Source organism: Cydia fagiglandana, chromosome 7 (genome assembly GCF_963556715.1).
Source record: "Cydia fagiglandana chromosome 7, ilCydFagi1.1, whole genome shotgun sequence".
NCBI classification, from domain to species: domain Eukaryota; kingdom Metazoa; phylum Arthropoda; class Insecta; order Lepidoptera; family Tortricidae; genus Cydia; species Cydia fagiglandana.
The window spans coordinates 109866-123793 of record NC_085938.1 but is presented as its reverse complement, the minus strand read 5'-3'; the positions used below and the strand labels follow the sequence as shown (position 1 = coordinate 123793).

General features: G+C 41.0%; 2 protein-coding genes across 3 annotated transcripts; one reads left to right on the top strand and one right to left on the bottom strand.

The window, feature by feature from the left end:
• The first annotated feature begins 7908 nt into the window (after positions 1 to 7908).
• Positions 7909 to 8339, top strand: LOC134666161 (uncharacterized). Its single transcript, XM_063523316.1, has 2 exons — positions 7909 to 8022; positions 8064 to 8339. The coding sequence occupies exons 1-2, from the start codon at positions 7909 to 7911 to the stop codon at positions 8337 to 8339; spliced, it is 390 nt and encodes a 129-aa protein (XP_063379386.1).
• Positions 8340 to 10010: 1671 nt separating this feature from the next.
• Positions 10011 to 11817, bottom strand: LOC134666265 (uncharacterized). 2 transcript variants are annotated; one of them, XM_063523417.1, is made up of 3 exons: positions 11153 to 11817; positions 10943 to 11070; positions 10011 to 10467 (listed from the first exon to the last, which is right to left on the bottom strand). In XM_063523417.1, the coding sequence occupies exons 1-3, from the start codon at positions 11639 to 11641 to the stop codon at positions 10167 to 10169; spliced, it is 918 nt and encodes a 305-aa protein (XP_063379487.1). In that variant the 5' UTR covers positions 11642 to 11817; the 3' UTR covers positions 10011 to 10166. The 2 variants fall into 2 exon arrangements, with proteins under 2 accessions (XP_063379487.1, XP_063379488.1); XM_063523418.1 differs by having other exon boundaries at positions 10011 to 11070; positions 11153 to 11815.
• Positions 11818 to 13928: the final 2111 nt, after the last annotated feature.

Here is a 13928-nt window from a genome sequence, read left to right as displayed (position 1 = left end):
GCCCAACGGTATTTAGGACGACCAACAGGACGGCGCCCAGTTGGTCGACCCAAGCCCTTTAGGCTGCCCGATCTTCACCCATCCTTTCGAGATGGCCAAGCCAGCGGAGACGATGCGCTTTGGTCTCACCTATTATGTTCGGCTCGGCTATCAGATGTTCTATTTCGGCATTCTTTTGGATCCTCCAACTGCCATCGTCTCTTTTGACGGGCGCCGGAATCTTCCTTAACACCTTACGTTCTGTGACTAAAAGGCTGTTCTCCTCCTTGAGTATTAGTGTCCAAGCCTCACACCCATAGATCATAATGGGGCGGATCACGGTCTTGTAGATCTGTAGCTTAGTACGTCTACTAAGAAGCTTGGACACCAAAACCTTATGGAGCGTAGCACTGCAGCGTAAGGCGCTATGAGTTCGGATGTTGATTTCGTCCTCCCTTGTATTATGTATCCGTGACAGTGCACCCAAAGTATTTAATCTTGGACACTCCTTTGTAACTGTTTTCACCCACAAGTAGGTTCTGTCTTTGGGTGCGACTGTCCCTGTACCGCTTCATGTGGAGGTATTCCGATTTATCATGGTTGATTCTGAGACCCACTTTGCTGTTTCTTGCTCCAAGACACTTGCCGGTATTTCTACCTCTTCACGGTTTTCCCCTAGCAAGGCTAGATCATCCGCGTACCCTATCAGTCTATGCCTTCCATTCAGTGCGACTCCAATGACAAGTTTGAGTAGTTTTCGGACAGCGCTGCCATAACTATTATTTCGGTATCAGATGGGTTAATTCAAGGTAACCGATGGTCCCCTTGCTTATGCTTACATAATCTCGTCTTTCAAGGTGTGTCGGCAGGAAAAGCCTTGGCATACTTATTTATATTTAATTTTATTTTATTTTATTTTGTGGTGCAATAAAGAATATTTATTATTATTTATATGTCTTTTCCATATCTCGGGACCATGGGGTCTCGGACCTTTGGGAGGCGTACGTGGGGCCGAAGCCAACAGCGCAGAGGCCCTTTAAGACACTTTAATCTAAAAACAAGGGATACACGTGGCGGATACCATCCCCGAACGCACAATGTGATACATCCGGAGATGGTCCCCGCCAGGTGCAAAGACTATTGCAGTGCAGCACCCGTGTGCAGCAGTGTGAACCCGGGTATGTCCTTAAACTACGTCCAAGGCCACCGGTGGACGGGCAGCAGCGTCACTCAAATTCGGTGTACTCGACTGCGATCGCCAACCCGCCTGCCAAGCGTGATGATTATGGCATTCACCCCCCATCATGCAGGTCTAAGGGGGAGGCCTATGTTCAGCAGTGGACGTCTTATGGCTGAGATGATGATGATGATGATGACTTATGTGCTGCGATGGGAACTAAGGTCATGGGCTATAGAGTTGAAAGTTGGATAGACTGGATAATAGGCTATGGGACAATCAGTCTCAAAATTGTAAATGACAGGTGGTGACTCGCTAACTCATTGAGTGGGTCCCGCAATGGCCGCACGCACAGTGCGGCAACAGGGCAACACTTTGGAGTGGCTGTAAGGTTGTCGAGAGGTGAGTCTGCGGTAGCTAGATCCTGGTAATCCGTTCAGCGGGCCGCCGGTGTTATGACATTTTGCACTTCCAACCTGGAGCATAGTTCCCGCTCTTGCAACTCCACTCTGGCCGGCCAATCAAGGCAAGCACGGAGACGAGGGCCAGATGACAGGGCCCTCTGGAATAGGGGTCCGCCGTGTCGCCACTCACCGTCAGCTCGCCACAAGCTGCCCCCGCGGGGTTATTAATATTATTTGTATGTCTTTCCATATCTCGGAACCATGGGGTCCCGGATCTTTGGGAGGCATGTGTGGGGCCGAAGCCAACAGCACAGAGGCCCTTTAAGATAAGTTTGGTGTTATGCAGAGAGGTCCGGACACCTGCCATAACAATGCTTCTACACGTTATCGAGGCAGGCGGTGATTTGCCACTAACTAGGTAGGCCCCTGAAACTGTCATCGTAAAGACGACCAGGAGCAACACTGGTGTAAGCGGCTCAGGGGTGTCGAGAGGTGTGCGCCGCTTTCTACCCAGTGGCTGTTACCAGCCACTGTGCCAACTCGCGTCTTAAGCATCTTTCACTTCCACCCCAGGAGGATATAGCGCTAGCGACTCCTCTCTGGACGGCCAATGAAGGCAAGCCAGAGCTGAGAGTCCTGCGGGTCTCCTTGGGGTCCACTCCGACCGACGAAGACACGCCGGAGACGGAGACCCTAACCGACTCTCGGGAGCACTCGGGTCCGTGGGGTCGTTACTCCCCAACAGCTCGCAACAAGCTGCCCTGCGGGCTTATTATTTGTATCTCCTTGGATATCACGGGCCTATGATCCCGGTTTTTTGATAGGCTTGCGTGGGGACACAGATCCAACACGTAGAGGCCCCTTGGAGAGCTTTTATGTCATGTAGAACGCCTGCTGAAACCCGTTCACAGGTGCAACAATAAACACCCATGAACCAGTCTCAGCAGGCATTGGGACTATTGTAGAAAAAGAGAACAGTATACCGGTCTATGGATTGAAGTTTGGGTGAACTATATTATGAGACTGGGTTATTACAAAGACGTACGGACACCTTATTATTATTTCTCCATTTTGGAATTCACGGGCCTACAAATCTCGGTCTTTTGATAGGCTTGCGTGGGGATATAGATCCAACACGTAGAGCCCCCTTGGAGAGCTTTAATGTCATGTAGAACGCCGTTATTATTATTATGATTATATTCTTGAAATGAATGTTCATACCTACCATCTGGAATTGGTTTCATGATGGTATCAGATGGGTTAATTTAGGGGTCCTGATGGTCACCTTTGAGAGCGCCTGCCAAGCACATCCGGCAAAAAAAAAACTGGCAGACTTCGCTTTTCTGTGTCTACGTGTAAATTTCTAACTGCTGCCATAACCATAATAGCGATATCAAATGGATTAAAATTTAACCGTTAAATCGTTAAATCACTCAGCTCCCCTTTATCGCACCGGAAGTAGCCTTCGTTTTCGTAATTTCGGCAAGTTCCGCCGTGGCAGACTATCCATCACTTTTATGGGAAACCAATGTGCATTTCATTTTCATCGCGGTATCAAGTCGAGTTGGTTCGAAATTTTGCAGTTGACTCTTCTACCCATGAAGTTATATTGTTTAAACTGGAGCGATTTGTCACTTTTTTTGCCACACTAATTTGAACTTTATCACCGAGACAGAAAGTTGTTCGTACCAGACTAGAGAAAACGGTCCACATGAGATAGAAAACCCGAGCCCTGTGTCTCACTCGCACATGTTGCCAATGTTAAAAAGATACCATTGTGGTAGAAATTACATCAATATACTACTGAAATTCATTATCTTCTTATAATATTTTAGTGCTATATTCCGATTACAGTTCTGATATCTTTTAAGTAATTTGTTAATTATTATGATGTTAATATTATTAACTGATTAAGCCAAGCATGTGTACAACAAAAAAAAACAGTAAATTGAATATGGTAGAAATTGTAGTAACTTGAATATTAATTGGTATCCCCAACTTGATGACGTATTTTTCGTGTATTTACAAAATACGTAAATGGCGCCGCTTAGCATTTAGTCATAAAATATTTTAAAAAATGGTTAAAACATGTTGTGTGTGGGGTTCTAGAAGTGAAAGCTACGCTGATTGTGGAATATCTTTTACAGGTTGGTCACAATTATTCAATTTTACGATAAAAATACAAGAATACATTGTCAAACTCATTAGGGTGACCATTTTTTTTTTTTTTATTATGAATGGGCTTACTCATGGCCACAGACTAGCCGAGGCGTAGACGTGGCCTACGATGGAGCGAGCTCACCCAGAAGGTGCCTGTTCACTCTTGATTTGAAGGTTGCCGGGTTATAAGAACACGGAAATATAGACGCCGGCAAGGAATTCCATTCCTTGGCAGTGCGCATAAGGAAAGTAGAAGCAAAGCGCTTCGTGCGAATTGGTGAAATATCTACCAAGTAAGGATGGAAACCGGCCGTGCGTCTAAAAGTCCGATGGTAGAATGGGGACGGTGGAATAAGCTCGTGTAGCTCTTGGGCACACTCCCCGAAGTGCAACCTGTAGAATACCGACAGGCTGGCGACTTTCCGCCGATGGGCCAAAGACTGAAGCTTAGCCGTTAGCTTCTTGTCGCCAATCATCCTCCTGGCTCTGCGCTCCACTGAGTCCAAAGCGGCGAGTTGGTATTTAGCTGAGCCATCCCACAGGTGGCTGCAATACTCCATACACGACCGGACTTGAGCTTTGTAAAGTGTTAGAAGCTGTCCAGGTGTGAAGTATCGCTTCACCTTATTTAGGACGCCCAGCTTTCTGGCCGCAGTTTGTGCTTTAGACTCAATGAAGCTGCCGAAGCTGAGGACTGAACTCAGCTCCATGCCGAGGAGTTCCAGGCTGTCGGCAATAGGTACAGATGCACCCCGGAAAGAAGGAGTCAGGTCGAATGGACTCCGTTTTGCGGAAAATAGACACGTCTGCGTTTTGGAGGCATTGAACGTGACCAGATTGTCATCACCCCACTGGGAAACGAGACTAAGGGTCAAGTTCATTCGCTCAACCATGGCCTCTCTCTGTGAACGTATATCCTCCCTGCTGTCCCCTGACCATGATGTCGGTACGATTTAGATCGGTCTTACAGAATTATTATTACGTACTTAATGTAAAAATAAGTTTAGGTACCTAAATAGTATACTAATAAATAAATAAAGATAACTATACTTATTTCGGCATGTTTAATTATTCGGTTCACGTAATGAGAGCTAATAATTGCCAAAAATTAAATCCAAAGTCCTTAGACATTATAGGTGAACCGATCTATTGAGGGTGCGCCATGTTACGGAAATTTGTTGGTACTAATTTCTAGCAATGGCAACAATTTTAATAATAGACAACATCTACCCTCTATGATAGTTGTCAATATTGACAATGTAAACATTGCTTTTATGGAAGGTAGAGATGAGGAAAACAATCTTCATGTATTAAAAAGTGTCCCTCAAAAACATTAAATAGGCCGCGCCGCGGCGCCACTGTGCATCGTGAACCAATTATTGACGGTCTTTTAGCCTTGTCGGTAGTGACCCCGCTTATGAAGCAGGAGGTCCCGGGTTCGAATCCCGATAAGAGTATTTATTAGCTTTTTATTATTTGTATTTGTAGGTATTTAATACCAATATATAAATTAATATTGATATACATATGTAAGTTGAAAAAGATAGAGAACAGAAATTGTGATGACCAGCATCACTGGAGGAGGCCTTCACCCTCACAGGAGGGGTTGTGGCAGAATAAATTACAAGAAAAAAATATAATTACTTACTACTTATTACATAACCAAGCATAATAGAACATTGATTTGAGGAATATTAAATATTATTGTAATACTAAACCTAATGTAAATTTAAGTTTATAATATTGTGTTTGTTTTACCGGCGAGAAATAAAAGGCTCTTTTTTGTTTTTCGTTTTTAATATTAATATAAAAGTAAAATATAAAAACACTTACAAAACAAAAAAAAAAAACACCCGAACACATTTTTATATATGTATAATGTAGTGGCGGATTTGCAGTCTTTGCCGCCCTAGGCCCCAGGCCCTGTAGCCGCCCCTTTCTCAGCACCCATCATATTGACTACATTTTGAGTTATTTCTTGTTAACATCACCGAATGTTTTGTCACAATTTGCCTGCATCTGACCCTTGATCCAGTCTCTAGGTGTTGGTCGAGACTCTTCGCTATGAGACCGTCCGCTGAGACGACTATCGCAACAATGATCGTCGAGTCAACATCCCACATGGCGGTAATCTCGTATATAAAGTATTACTTACCTAAGTATCACTAGTGAGATTGAGTTGGAAATCAAAACCTGAGTGTGCGCGCTGCGCGGTAGTTTTCAGCGAATGCGAGTTCTTAGTTCGGGGCGAACTATTAGTAATTAAGACAATAACTTGACATTTTTCCTATTCATTTTAGTTTTGGTTTTGGCTGCGGCGTAACGTTTATTTTTATATTTTGCCAGAAAGTGGGCTCGCATAACCACGTACATATCGATAACATTTTTTAATATATGTTTGAAATGGTCGACACATCCAACTTTTATCAATGCTCCTTTTAGTCATTCTTGCGTAATTTCACTGATCGTCTCCATATTGGTTAAAGCTTTGCTTATTACTCTTAACATACATTTCTCTATCATTTTGGTCAGATTGAATAGATCGTCACTAGCATAAATTAACCCGCCGTATAAATCCATTTTATCGATTACGTCGTTTCTCACTAACAGTTTTCCCTCATTAGGACTCATTTGTATGAGTTTTAAACAATTATTGCATTTTACGATTTTTCGCAATTTGCGGACGATGTACCCAGCAATGTAAGACTAAACCGCGTCACTGGTTTACAGCCTCGTTGTAATCATGGTCTTCATAACCATGAATCAATGGTTACCAGATCCTTCGCTCCTAGTAAGTTCTTCAGCAAATCCTTGCCGGAAACATTACAACCGGGCGTATTAGGGAAAAACGAGACGCCAATCGGTAAACTTGTGCAAAAATTTTGGGATCAGGGTGATCGTTTCCTCCACACGAATATCTCATGACGGAAAAAAATCCGAGACGACTATCGCAACAATGATCGTCGAGTCAACATCCCACGTGGCGGTAATCTCGTATATAAAGTATTAGTAGGTATCACTAGTGAGATTGAGTTGGAAATCAAAACCTGAGTGTGCGCAGTAGTTTTCAGCGAATACGAGTTCTTAGTTCGGGGCGAACTACTAGTAATTAAGACAATAACTTGGCATTTTTCCTGTTCATTTTAGTTTTGGTTTTGGCTGCGTCGTAACGTTTATTTTCATATTTTGCCAGAAAGTGGGCTCGCATAACTACGTACATATCGATAATTTTTTTGATACTTGTTTGGAATGGTCGGCACATCCAACTTTTATCAATGTTTCTTTTTGTAATTCTTGCGTAATTTCACTGATCGTCTCCATATTGGTTAAAGCTTTGCTTATTGCTCTTAACACACATTTCTCTATCATTTTGGTCAGATTGAATAGATCGTCACTAGCATAAATTAACCCGCCGTATAAATCCATTTTATCGATTACGTCGTTTCTCATTAACATTTTTCCCTCATTGGGACTCATTTGTATGAGTTTCAAACAATTATTGCATTTTACGATTTTTCGCAATTTGCGGACGATGTACCCAGCAATGTAAGACTGCACCGCGTCACTGGTGACAGCCTCGTTGTAGTCATGGTCTTCATAACCATCAATCAATGGTTCACCATTATCTAGTATATGGTCGAGGCTTTCCAGCCATGCTTGCTTAGCCTCGTTTGAACCAGTTACCATATCCTTTGCTCCTAGTAAGTTCTTCAGCAAATCTTTGCCGGAAACGTTACAACCTTTCGGAGGGCGTATTAGGGAAAAACAAGACGCCAATCGGTAAACTTGTGCAAACATTTTGGGATCAGGGTGATCGTTTCCTCCACACGAATATCTCATGACGGAGAAAAATCTCTGAAAACAAGTCAAAATTATTATTCAATAAAAAATATAGGACCTCGGGTCTCAAACTATCTCCATAATTTTATCTAAATTGGTTCAGCGGTTTAAGCGTGAAGAGGTAACAGACACACTTTTGCATTTATAATAGTACTAATATTTGTATGGCTATGTTCGTTTTTTTAGCATTAGAAAGAAGGTAAGCGATAAAAAACGTCCACAGCCCAAAGTTACGCCTCATTTCAAAAGAATTAAACCCAAAAACACCAGGCAGAAATATATTGATGGGTACATTAAGTATATGGACTAGGTAGGAACTGTATCCTAAAAAAATATGTGCCACCTGTCATGCTTAACGGAGCTCTCTTAGACAGAGTACAGAGTTTCAAGTACCTACTGCATATTGTTACTGCGGACCTCAAGGATGATGTGGATATGGAGCGGGAGCGGAGGGCGTTGTGCGTAAGGGCGAACATGTTGGCTCGCAGGTTTGCTCGTTGTAGTACGTACTTTTCAAAGCGTACTGCACGTCGCTGTACACGTGTGGCCTGTGGGCGGACTACACGCAAAGAGCGTACAACGCGCTCCGCGTCCAGTACAATAACGCATTCAGGGCGGTGTTGGGGCTGCCCCGCTACTGTAGCGCTTTGGGCATGTTCGCGGGGGCCCACACGGCCTGTTTCCACGCCACCATGCGCGTGCGCGCAGCTGCGCTGGTGCGGCGCGTGCGGGCCAGCGCCAACACTGTCCTGGCGATGATCGCAGATCGGCTTGACTGACCTTATATTGTGCACTGTTGCAACAGGCATGTAAGGACAGGTGTAGGTTAGTTTTGTATGTATTGTTGTGTTTTTGTGTATATATTGTATATCATTATTCTTTAATGTGATTTGTAAATTTTTAAATTTTATTGTTAATTTTAGTAGATTATATTTAAATGTAATGTTATTAATGTTTCGTTTCTCCTCCTTCTTCATCGCCTCACATCTTTCTTTTAAACTAAAGAAAGTAGAGGATTGGAATCCATATGCAGAACAGCTGATTTTGCAGAGATACTTATTTAAAGTTTGTACAGAAGGAAGGGGTAAAATATTTCTTTTACGTATAAATTCATACGTATTCCTGCTTTTTATACGTATCAACATGCACTCATAAATCCATTCTAACGTATATCGACGACCTTTTGTATTATTTTTTTTCGCGGCTTCAAAACATGATCTCACGGCATTTTGAAATTCTTCAGGTAGTTTTGAAATAGATGCTTGTACTACGGTATCCGATTTCTTTTTGCACACTGCGCCTTAGCCAAGGAAATTTTCTCTCTTAATTGGATATTCTGCAATTATATGAACGGTCGATATGAAATTCGTTACTCAAGTAGGTACAATGTATAAAGTTATAAGCCGACAAGATATTGTAGTAATTAAAATGTGGCAACATCGTAGTGTCGTCCCGTTTTCTTAGATTGATTTGAAAGGGACGACACTACGATGTTGCCACTTTTTAATTTCTACAATTTCTTGTTGGTCTATAAGCGGGTGTGCGAATAAAAAACAACAGCTAAGTAAAGTGGTATCCAGACGGGACTGATCAAATCGGTTGATTTTATCAGAAATGAAATTGGCGTCAATCTCTAATTTTAGATTTGAAAGAGACATTGAAAAAATCCAGAAATGGTATCCAGACTGGCCTCACAAATTGGTATTCTTGCATCTGCACTTCATTTTATCGGTAATATCGGTCATTATCGGCGGTTGAATTCGGCGAGCCAAATTGGTATTTGCATCCGCACTTCGATCCTGATTCGATCGGGCAATTGAATCAGATTGGCGAAAAATTTACTAATCTGGATACGCCTTAAGGGACTTCGAAATGATTTCGAAAAATATGTATGAAAACTTCTTGCTCAAGTTTCTTTTTGTATTATTTTACGTCTTCAATTATACAAATACAGTATATTATAGCGTCGCCTAGTACGCATAGTACAACTTTTGCTTAGTTTGGGGCTAGGTTGACCTGTGTAAAGGCCAGTACACAATGGGCCAGCGTGGGCCAGTCTGGGGGACGCATTTATGCGTTAGAGGGAGCAAGTGATATTGCTACCTCATTCTACCGCATGGCAGCGTCCCTTGGCCTGGCCGGCGCTGGCCCATTGTGTACAGGGGCCTTTAGATGTTCCCTAATATTTATTTATTTAATATGTTTTTGATAAAAAGCCGTAACAGACTACCGCACCATACCGCGACTTTAGTGCGGTGCGGCGCACGTATCGATAGTCGTAAGGTGGTCGCCGTACGTGCGTTAAGAGCCCCCTCCAGACTATGCGCGTGAATCGCGGGCGAAGCCGCGAACGCGAGTGTGGAGTCCAGAACGCAGACCTGCGAAATCGACTCCACACTCGCGTTCGCGGCTTCGCCCGCGATTCACGCGCATAGTCTGGAGGGGGCTAAGGATGTAGCTATAATTTGGAGCGTGAAAGAGATATTTTAACCGCACCATCAAGGTCGTGGCGCGGTGCGGTAGTCTGTTACGGCTTTAATGCCGGCTACATACGTAACGATAAATCGTTGCGATAAAACTGTGCAGTCCGATTGTCCGATTGTCGATTATCGTAACGATTTGTCATACACACGGTTCGATTTATCTGCACAGTCGGACTGCACAGTTTTATCGCAACGATTTATCGTTACGTATGTAGCCGGCATAAGACTTACCGTCCTCTTCAGACGCTTGCATTTATGTACAAGATTTGAAGCGCGCCGTTTAGCTTCTGCCATTTTTTGTAATAGAGTTGAAGTGGAATTACGGTTCTGCAAACGATTTCGTAATATTCGACAAGATTTACATCTTGGGTACTGTTGATTTCTTTCGTAAGTATCATCACCAATAATCACACCTTTACAAAATCTGAAAATTGATGTAATTATATATTAGATAAATTCGTTTTTATCTTTTATTATTCTCCTGTACCATTGTTTATGTATAAATAGTGCTTTAATCTACAGGTACCTACATAATAAGGGTTCTTAAAATACACATAAAAGTCGAGTTTTAATAGGATAGGTTCAAGAATTAAGACCTATTTAATGTACCGTTACATACAATATTTTTAATGACAAAAATGTTAAATAAAATCAAAGTTATTAGGCTTACGAGTTATCCTTTTATTTTAAATACAACTGTTACATTATGGTATATATATTCATAAGACGACTGCAAACTGTTGTATTATCGCCTACACCCATAGTACAAGCTTTGGGGCTAGGTTCCTCGTATTCGAAATGAAAAGTAGAGTGTTTAACTCGGGTGAATGGCATCATTTTAGCCTCGGACTATACTCTCACTGCGTTCATCCCTTGGTTAACAATCTACCAAAACTTACTTATTGTCGTCAATCTGAGTACCAACGCACAAAAGCCATCTTTCAACCGATTTTAAGTAATCGTAGGTGTTGTCATATGAATTAATTTTCTCCTTTAGTGGCAATTGTTCATTATTGGGAAAAATTACCTGCAATTAAATAGCAATTATGTTTCGTTACAAATTCAAATCATGCCAACCGAATTTTATTGTTACATTAATAAACACTTACAGTGACAGTTAGATCATCGTTTAAACGTATATGATGTTTAATCTTCTGAGTTTTTGGATCCATTCGCATAAATTCCAGCCCATTAGGATTTTCTGCATGTAGCCAAAAAGGCGGCAACAACGAAAATGCCCGAAACTTACTTTTAAAATTCTCTATTGGATTAATTGTTACATTAGTATCCTGATATTGACTAAACAATGGTTCCGCAAAGTCCTGTTGTATCATTTCATAATCCATTAAATTATTAGAATCATTTTGATCTTCTGATAATTCCTGTTGCTCGGCATTGATTTGTTGTTGCTGCTCGTCCTTAGGTTGATTGGGGTATGGTTCGAAAGATTCCTCTATGTGAATAGTATTGGCTTGGAGTTCATGTTCGGGAATGGGAATAAACTGATGCTCAATCGTGGGCACAGCTTCTTCCTTAAGCGTTTTTCTTTGTGTAGGAATATATTTGAGCTCTCCTTTAATAGTTAACTTTTCGTACATATTTATATTTTCTTCTTTAAAATGAAGATGGCAAATATAATCATTTGCTTTTAATGCAATTCCTAACGACTTTTTCCAACTTTCTAACCGTGCCGGAGTCTGAGAATTAATAGAAAAATGAAGAATTGTTGAAGTGAAATTGTGAATTTTATAAGAAAAATATAAAAATCACAATATAATATTTTATTAAATAACTATAGTTCGTTTTTTTTAGCATTAGAAATTAGGTAAACAATCTTGATGTGTCTTTTAATTGAAAAACACATTTTAAAAATAAGTTACGGCAAATATGTAACAATTATGAATCTAATACGATCATTTATATTCTTCTGCTTTCATCAGTAATAGTTTTTGAATTTTAAAAAGCGTTTTTCAATTAAAAGACATGTCAAAATCGCTTACCTTCTTGCAAGTTCTTTCTAATGCTAAAAAAAACGAACTATAGTCAACAAATTATATACGTAAACCTTCCTCAAGAATCACTCTATTGATACATGAAAATCGAACTGAAACCGTCCAGTAGTTTGTTTATCGCAAAGATACATTCAAACCCACGAACAGACAGTCGCGGCGGGGGACTTTGTTTTATAAGGTGTAGTGAAAATTACATACTTACCGTTGGTTGGAAAAAAGATACGGATTTCGTAACATTTTTCTGTTTTTTCCTCTTACGCCCACTTTGGCAACTGTTTACGATGCAAACTTTTCCCATTTTTACTATAGAAAATATATCCTATAGCGGTGGATTTGCCCTAAAGCCCCACATTCACACTCCTACCTTGTAGGCCGCCTCGTAGTCCACGTCGTTGGGTAGGATTGTGTATGGGGGTTGCGGACTACGAGTCGTCCTACCGTTTAGCCGTTTGTAGGACGGCTCGTAGTCCGCAACCCCCATACACAATCCTACCCAACGAGGCGGACTACGAGGCGGCCTACAAGGTAGGAGTGTGAATGTGGGGCTTAAGGCCTGGTAAGCCCAGGCCCGAGGTGGCTAGATAACAGAGGTGGCAGTCTATATGATGCGTACTGAGACAGGGACGGCTAGTTTTACTGCACAAGGAAATCCTAAATTAAATAAATCACTTTATGAAAATTTTTAATAAAATTTCAAAAAACTGACAGCGCACTTCACTCAGTCAATAAGGTCTAAATTCATGTTAGTTCCCGGTGCTACCTACTAGCGCCACCGGAGAGATTTCGAACTATTCTTTATACTGACAGCTGGACACTTTTACAACCGTCTTATCATAAAAGATAGCTCTCCTTTACTTCTACACTCCATAATTGCTTTGTCTAGTTTCTTGTGAATTATTATTAGACTGCAATAATCATGCCGAAAGTTTAGATTTTACACAGAAAAAAGTTGTAAATAGTGTATATAGTTATTTATTGGAAAAAAACGTGCGGGAGAGAAATTTCTTCTAGAAAACATAACCAAATTAGCATCTGAATTGACGGGTAAGTTTCAAACTTATGGACAAATGTCACTATAGTCAGGTCGTCACGATTTGGTTGATGTCTTGTAATGATTTGATTTGTGTATTAGGTGTATCGCATGCATCGGTAGTTTTAGATTTGTCTGCCAGACGTCCGTCCGCTGTCTCTTTTAGACGCACCTAATGATTTTTTTAACTGCACGATTGTTTCGCATCCTTAATAACTTTTAGAGGTGCTTTTCTTTTTAAGGAAATAACTGCTGAAACATGGAAAAAATGTTGCGATCATGTAATAAAAGTCGAAAATGACTACAGGAAGTCAGATCATGCAATTGATTCCTTTATAGAAAAAATTGTTATTGAGGTTGGGTCTGATTCTAGCAGCGAGTCTAGTCAGTCAGAGTCAGAATACGATTCAGATTTCTTAATGACTGAAGAATATTTAGATCCCGATTTTGAGTATAATGTTGAGAACGAGTCAAATTCCTTGATGACTGAAGAATATTTAGATCCCGATTTCAACTGTGCTCAATAGAACATATTTGGTACGTTAAATATTTTTATTTGTAAAATTATCTATATAAATTCTTACTTATAACTCTTGAGTTACTTATTGACTTTGCGCTATTCATTTTATCTAAATCGAGTCAGCCATTTAAGCGTAAAAACCGAAGAAATATCCAAACATCAAACTTCGCACTTATTAAAGTTGTCGGAATAAAACGAAAATCATCTGCCAATTTCCATTGTCCCCACTATACAAATTGTTGCTATATAAAATTCAAAACGAGCGCCCTCTTGACAATACTCCCAAAGTTCTGGTTTACCTATACAGACTCATGTTTATACAT

Coding starts and splice junctions, on each gene's coding strand:
- LOC134666265 (XM_063523417.1), bottom strand. CDS start 11,641: ATGTACGAAAAGTTAACTATTAAAGGAGAGCTCAAATATATTCCTACA. Junction 11,071..11,152: donor ACGATGATCTAACTGTCACT/GTAAGTGTTTAT, acceptor ATTTAATTGCAG/GTAATTTTTCCCAATAATGA. Junction 10,468..10,942: donor ACTCAGATTGACGACAATAA/GTAAGTTTTGGT, acceptor ATCAATTTTCAG/ATTTTGTAAAGGTGTGATTA.
- LOC134666161 (XM_063523316.1), top strand. CDS start 7,909: ATGCTTAACGGAGCTCTCTTAGACAGAGTACAGAGTTTCAAGTACCTA. Junction 8,023..8,063: donor GGGAGCGGAGGGCGTTGTGC/GTAAGGGCGAAC, acceptor TGCTCGTTGTAG/TACGTACTTTTCAAAGCGTA.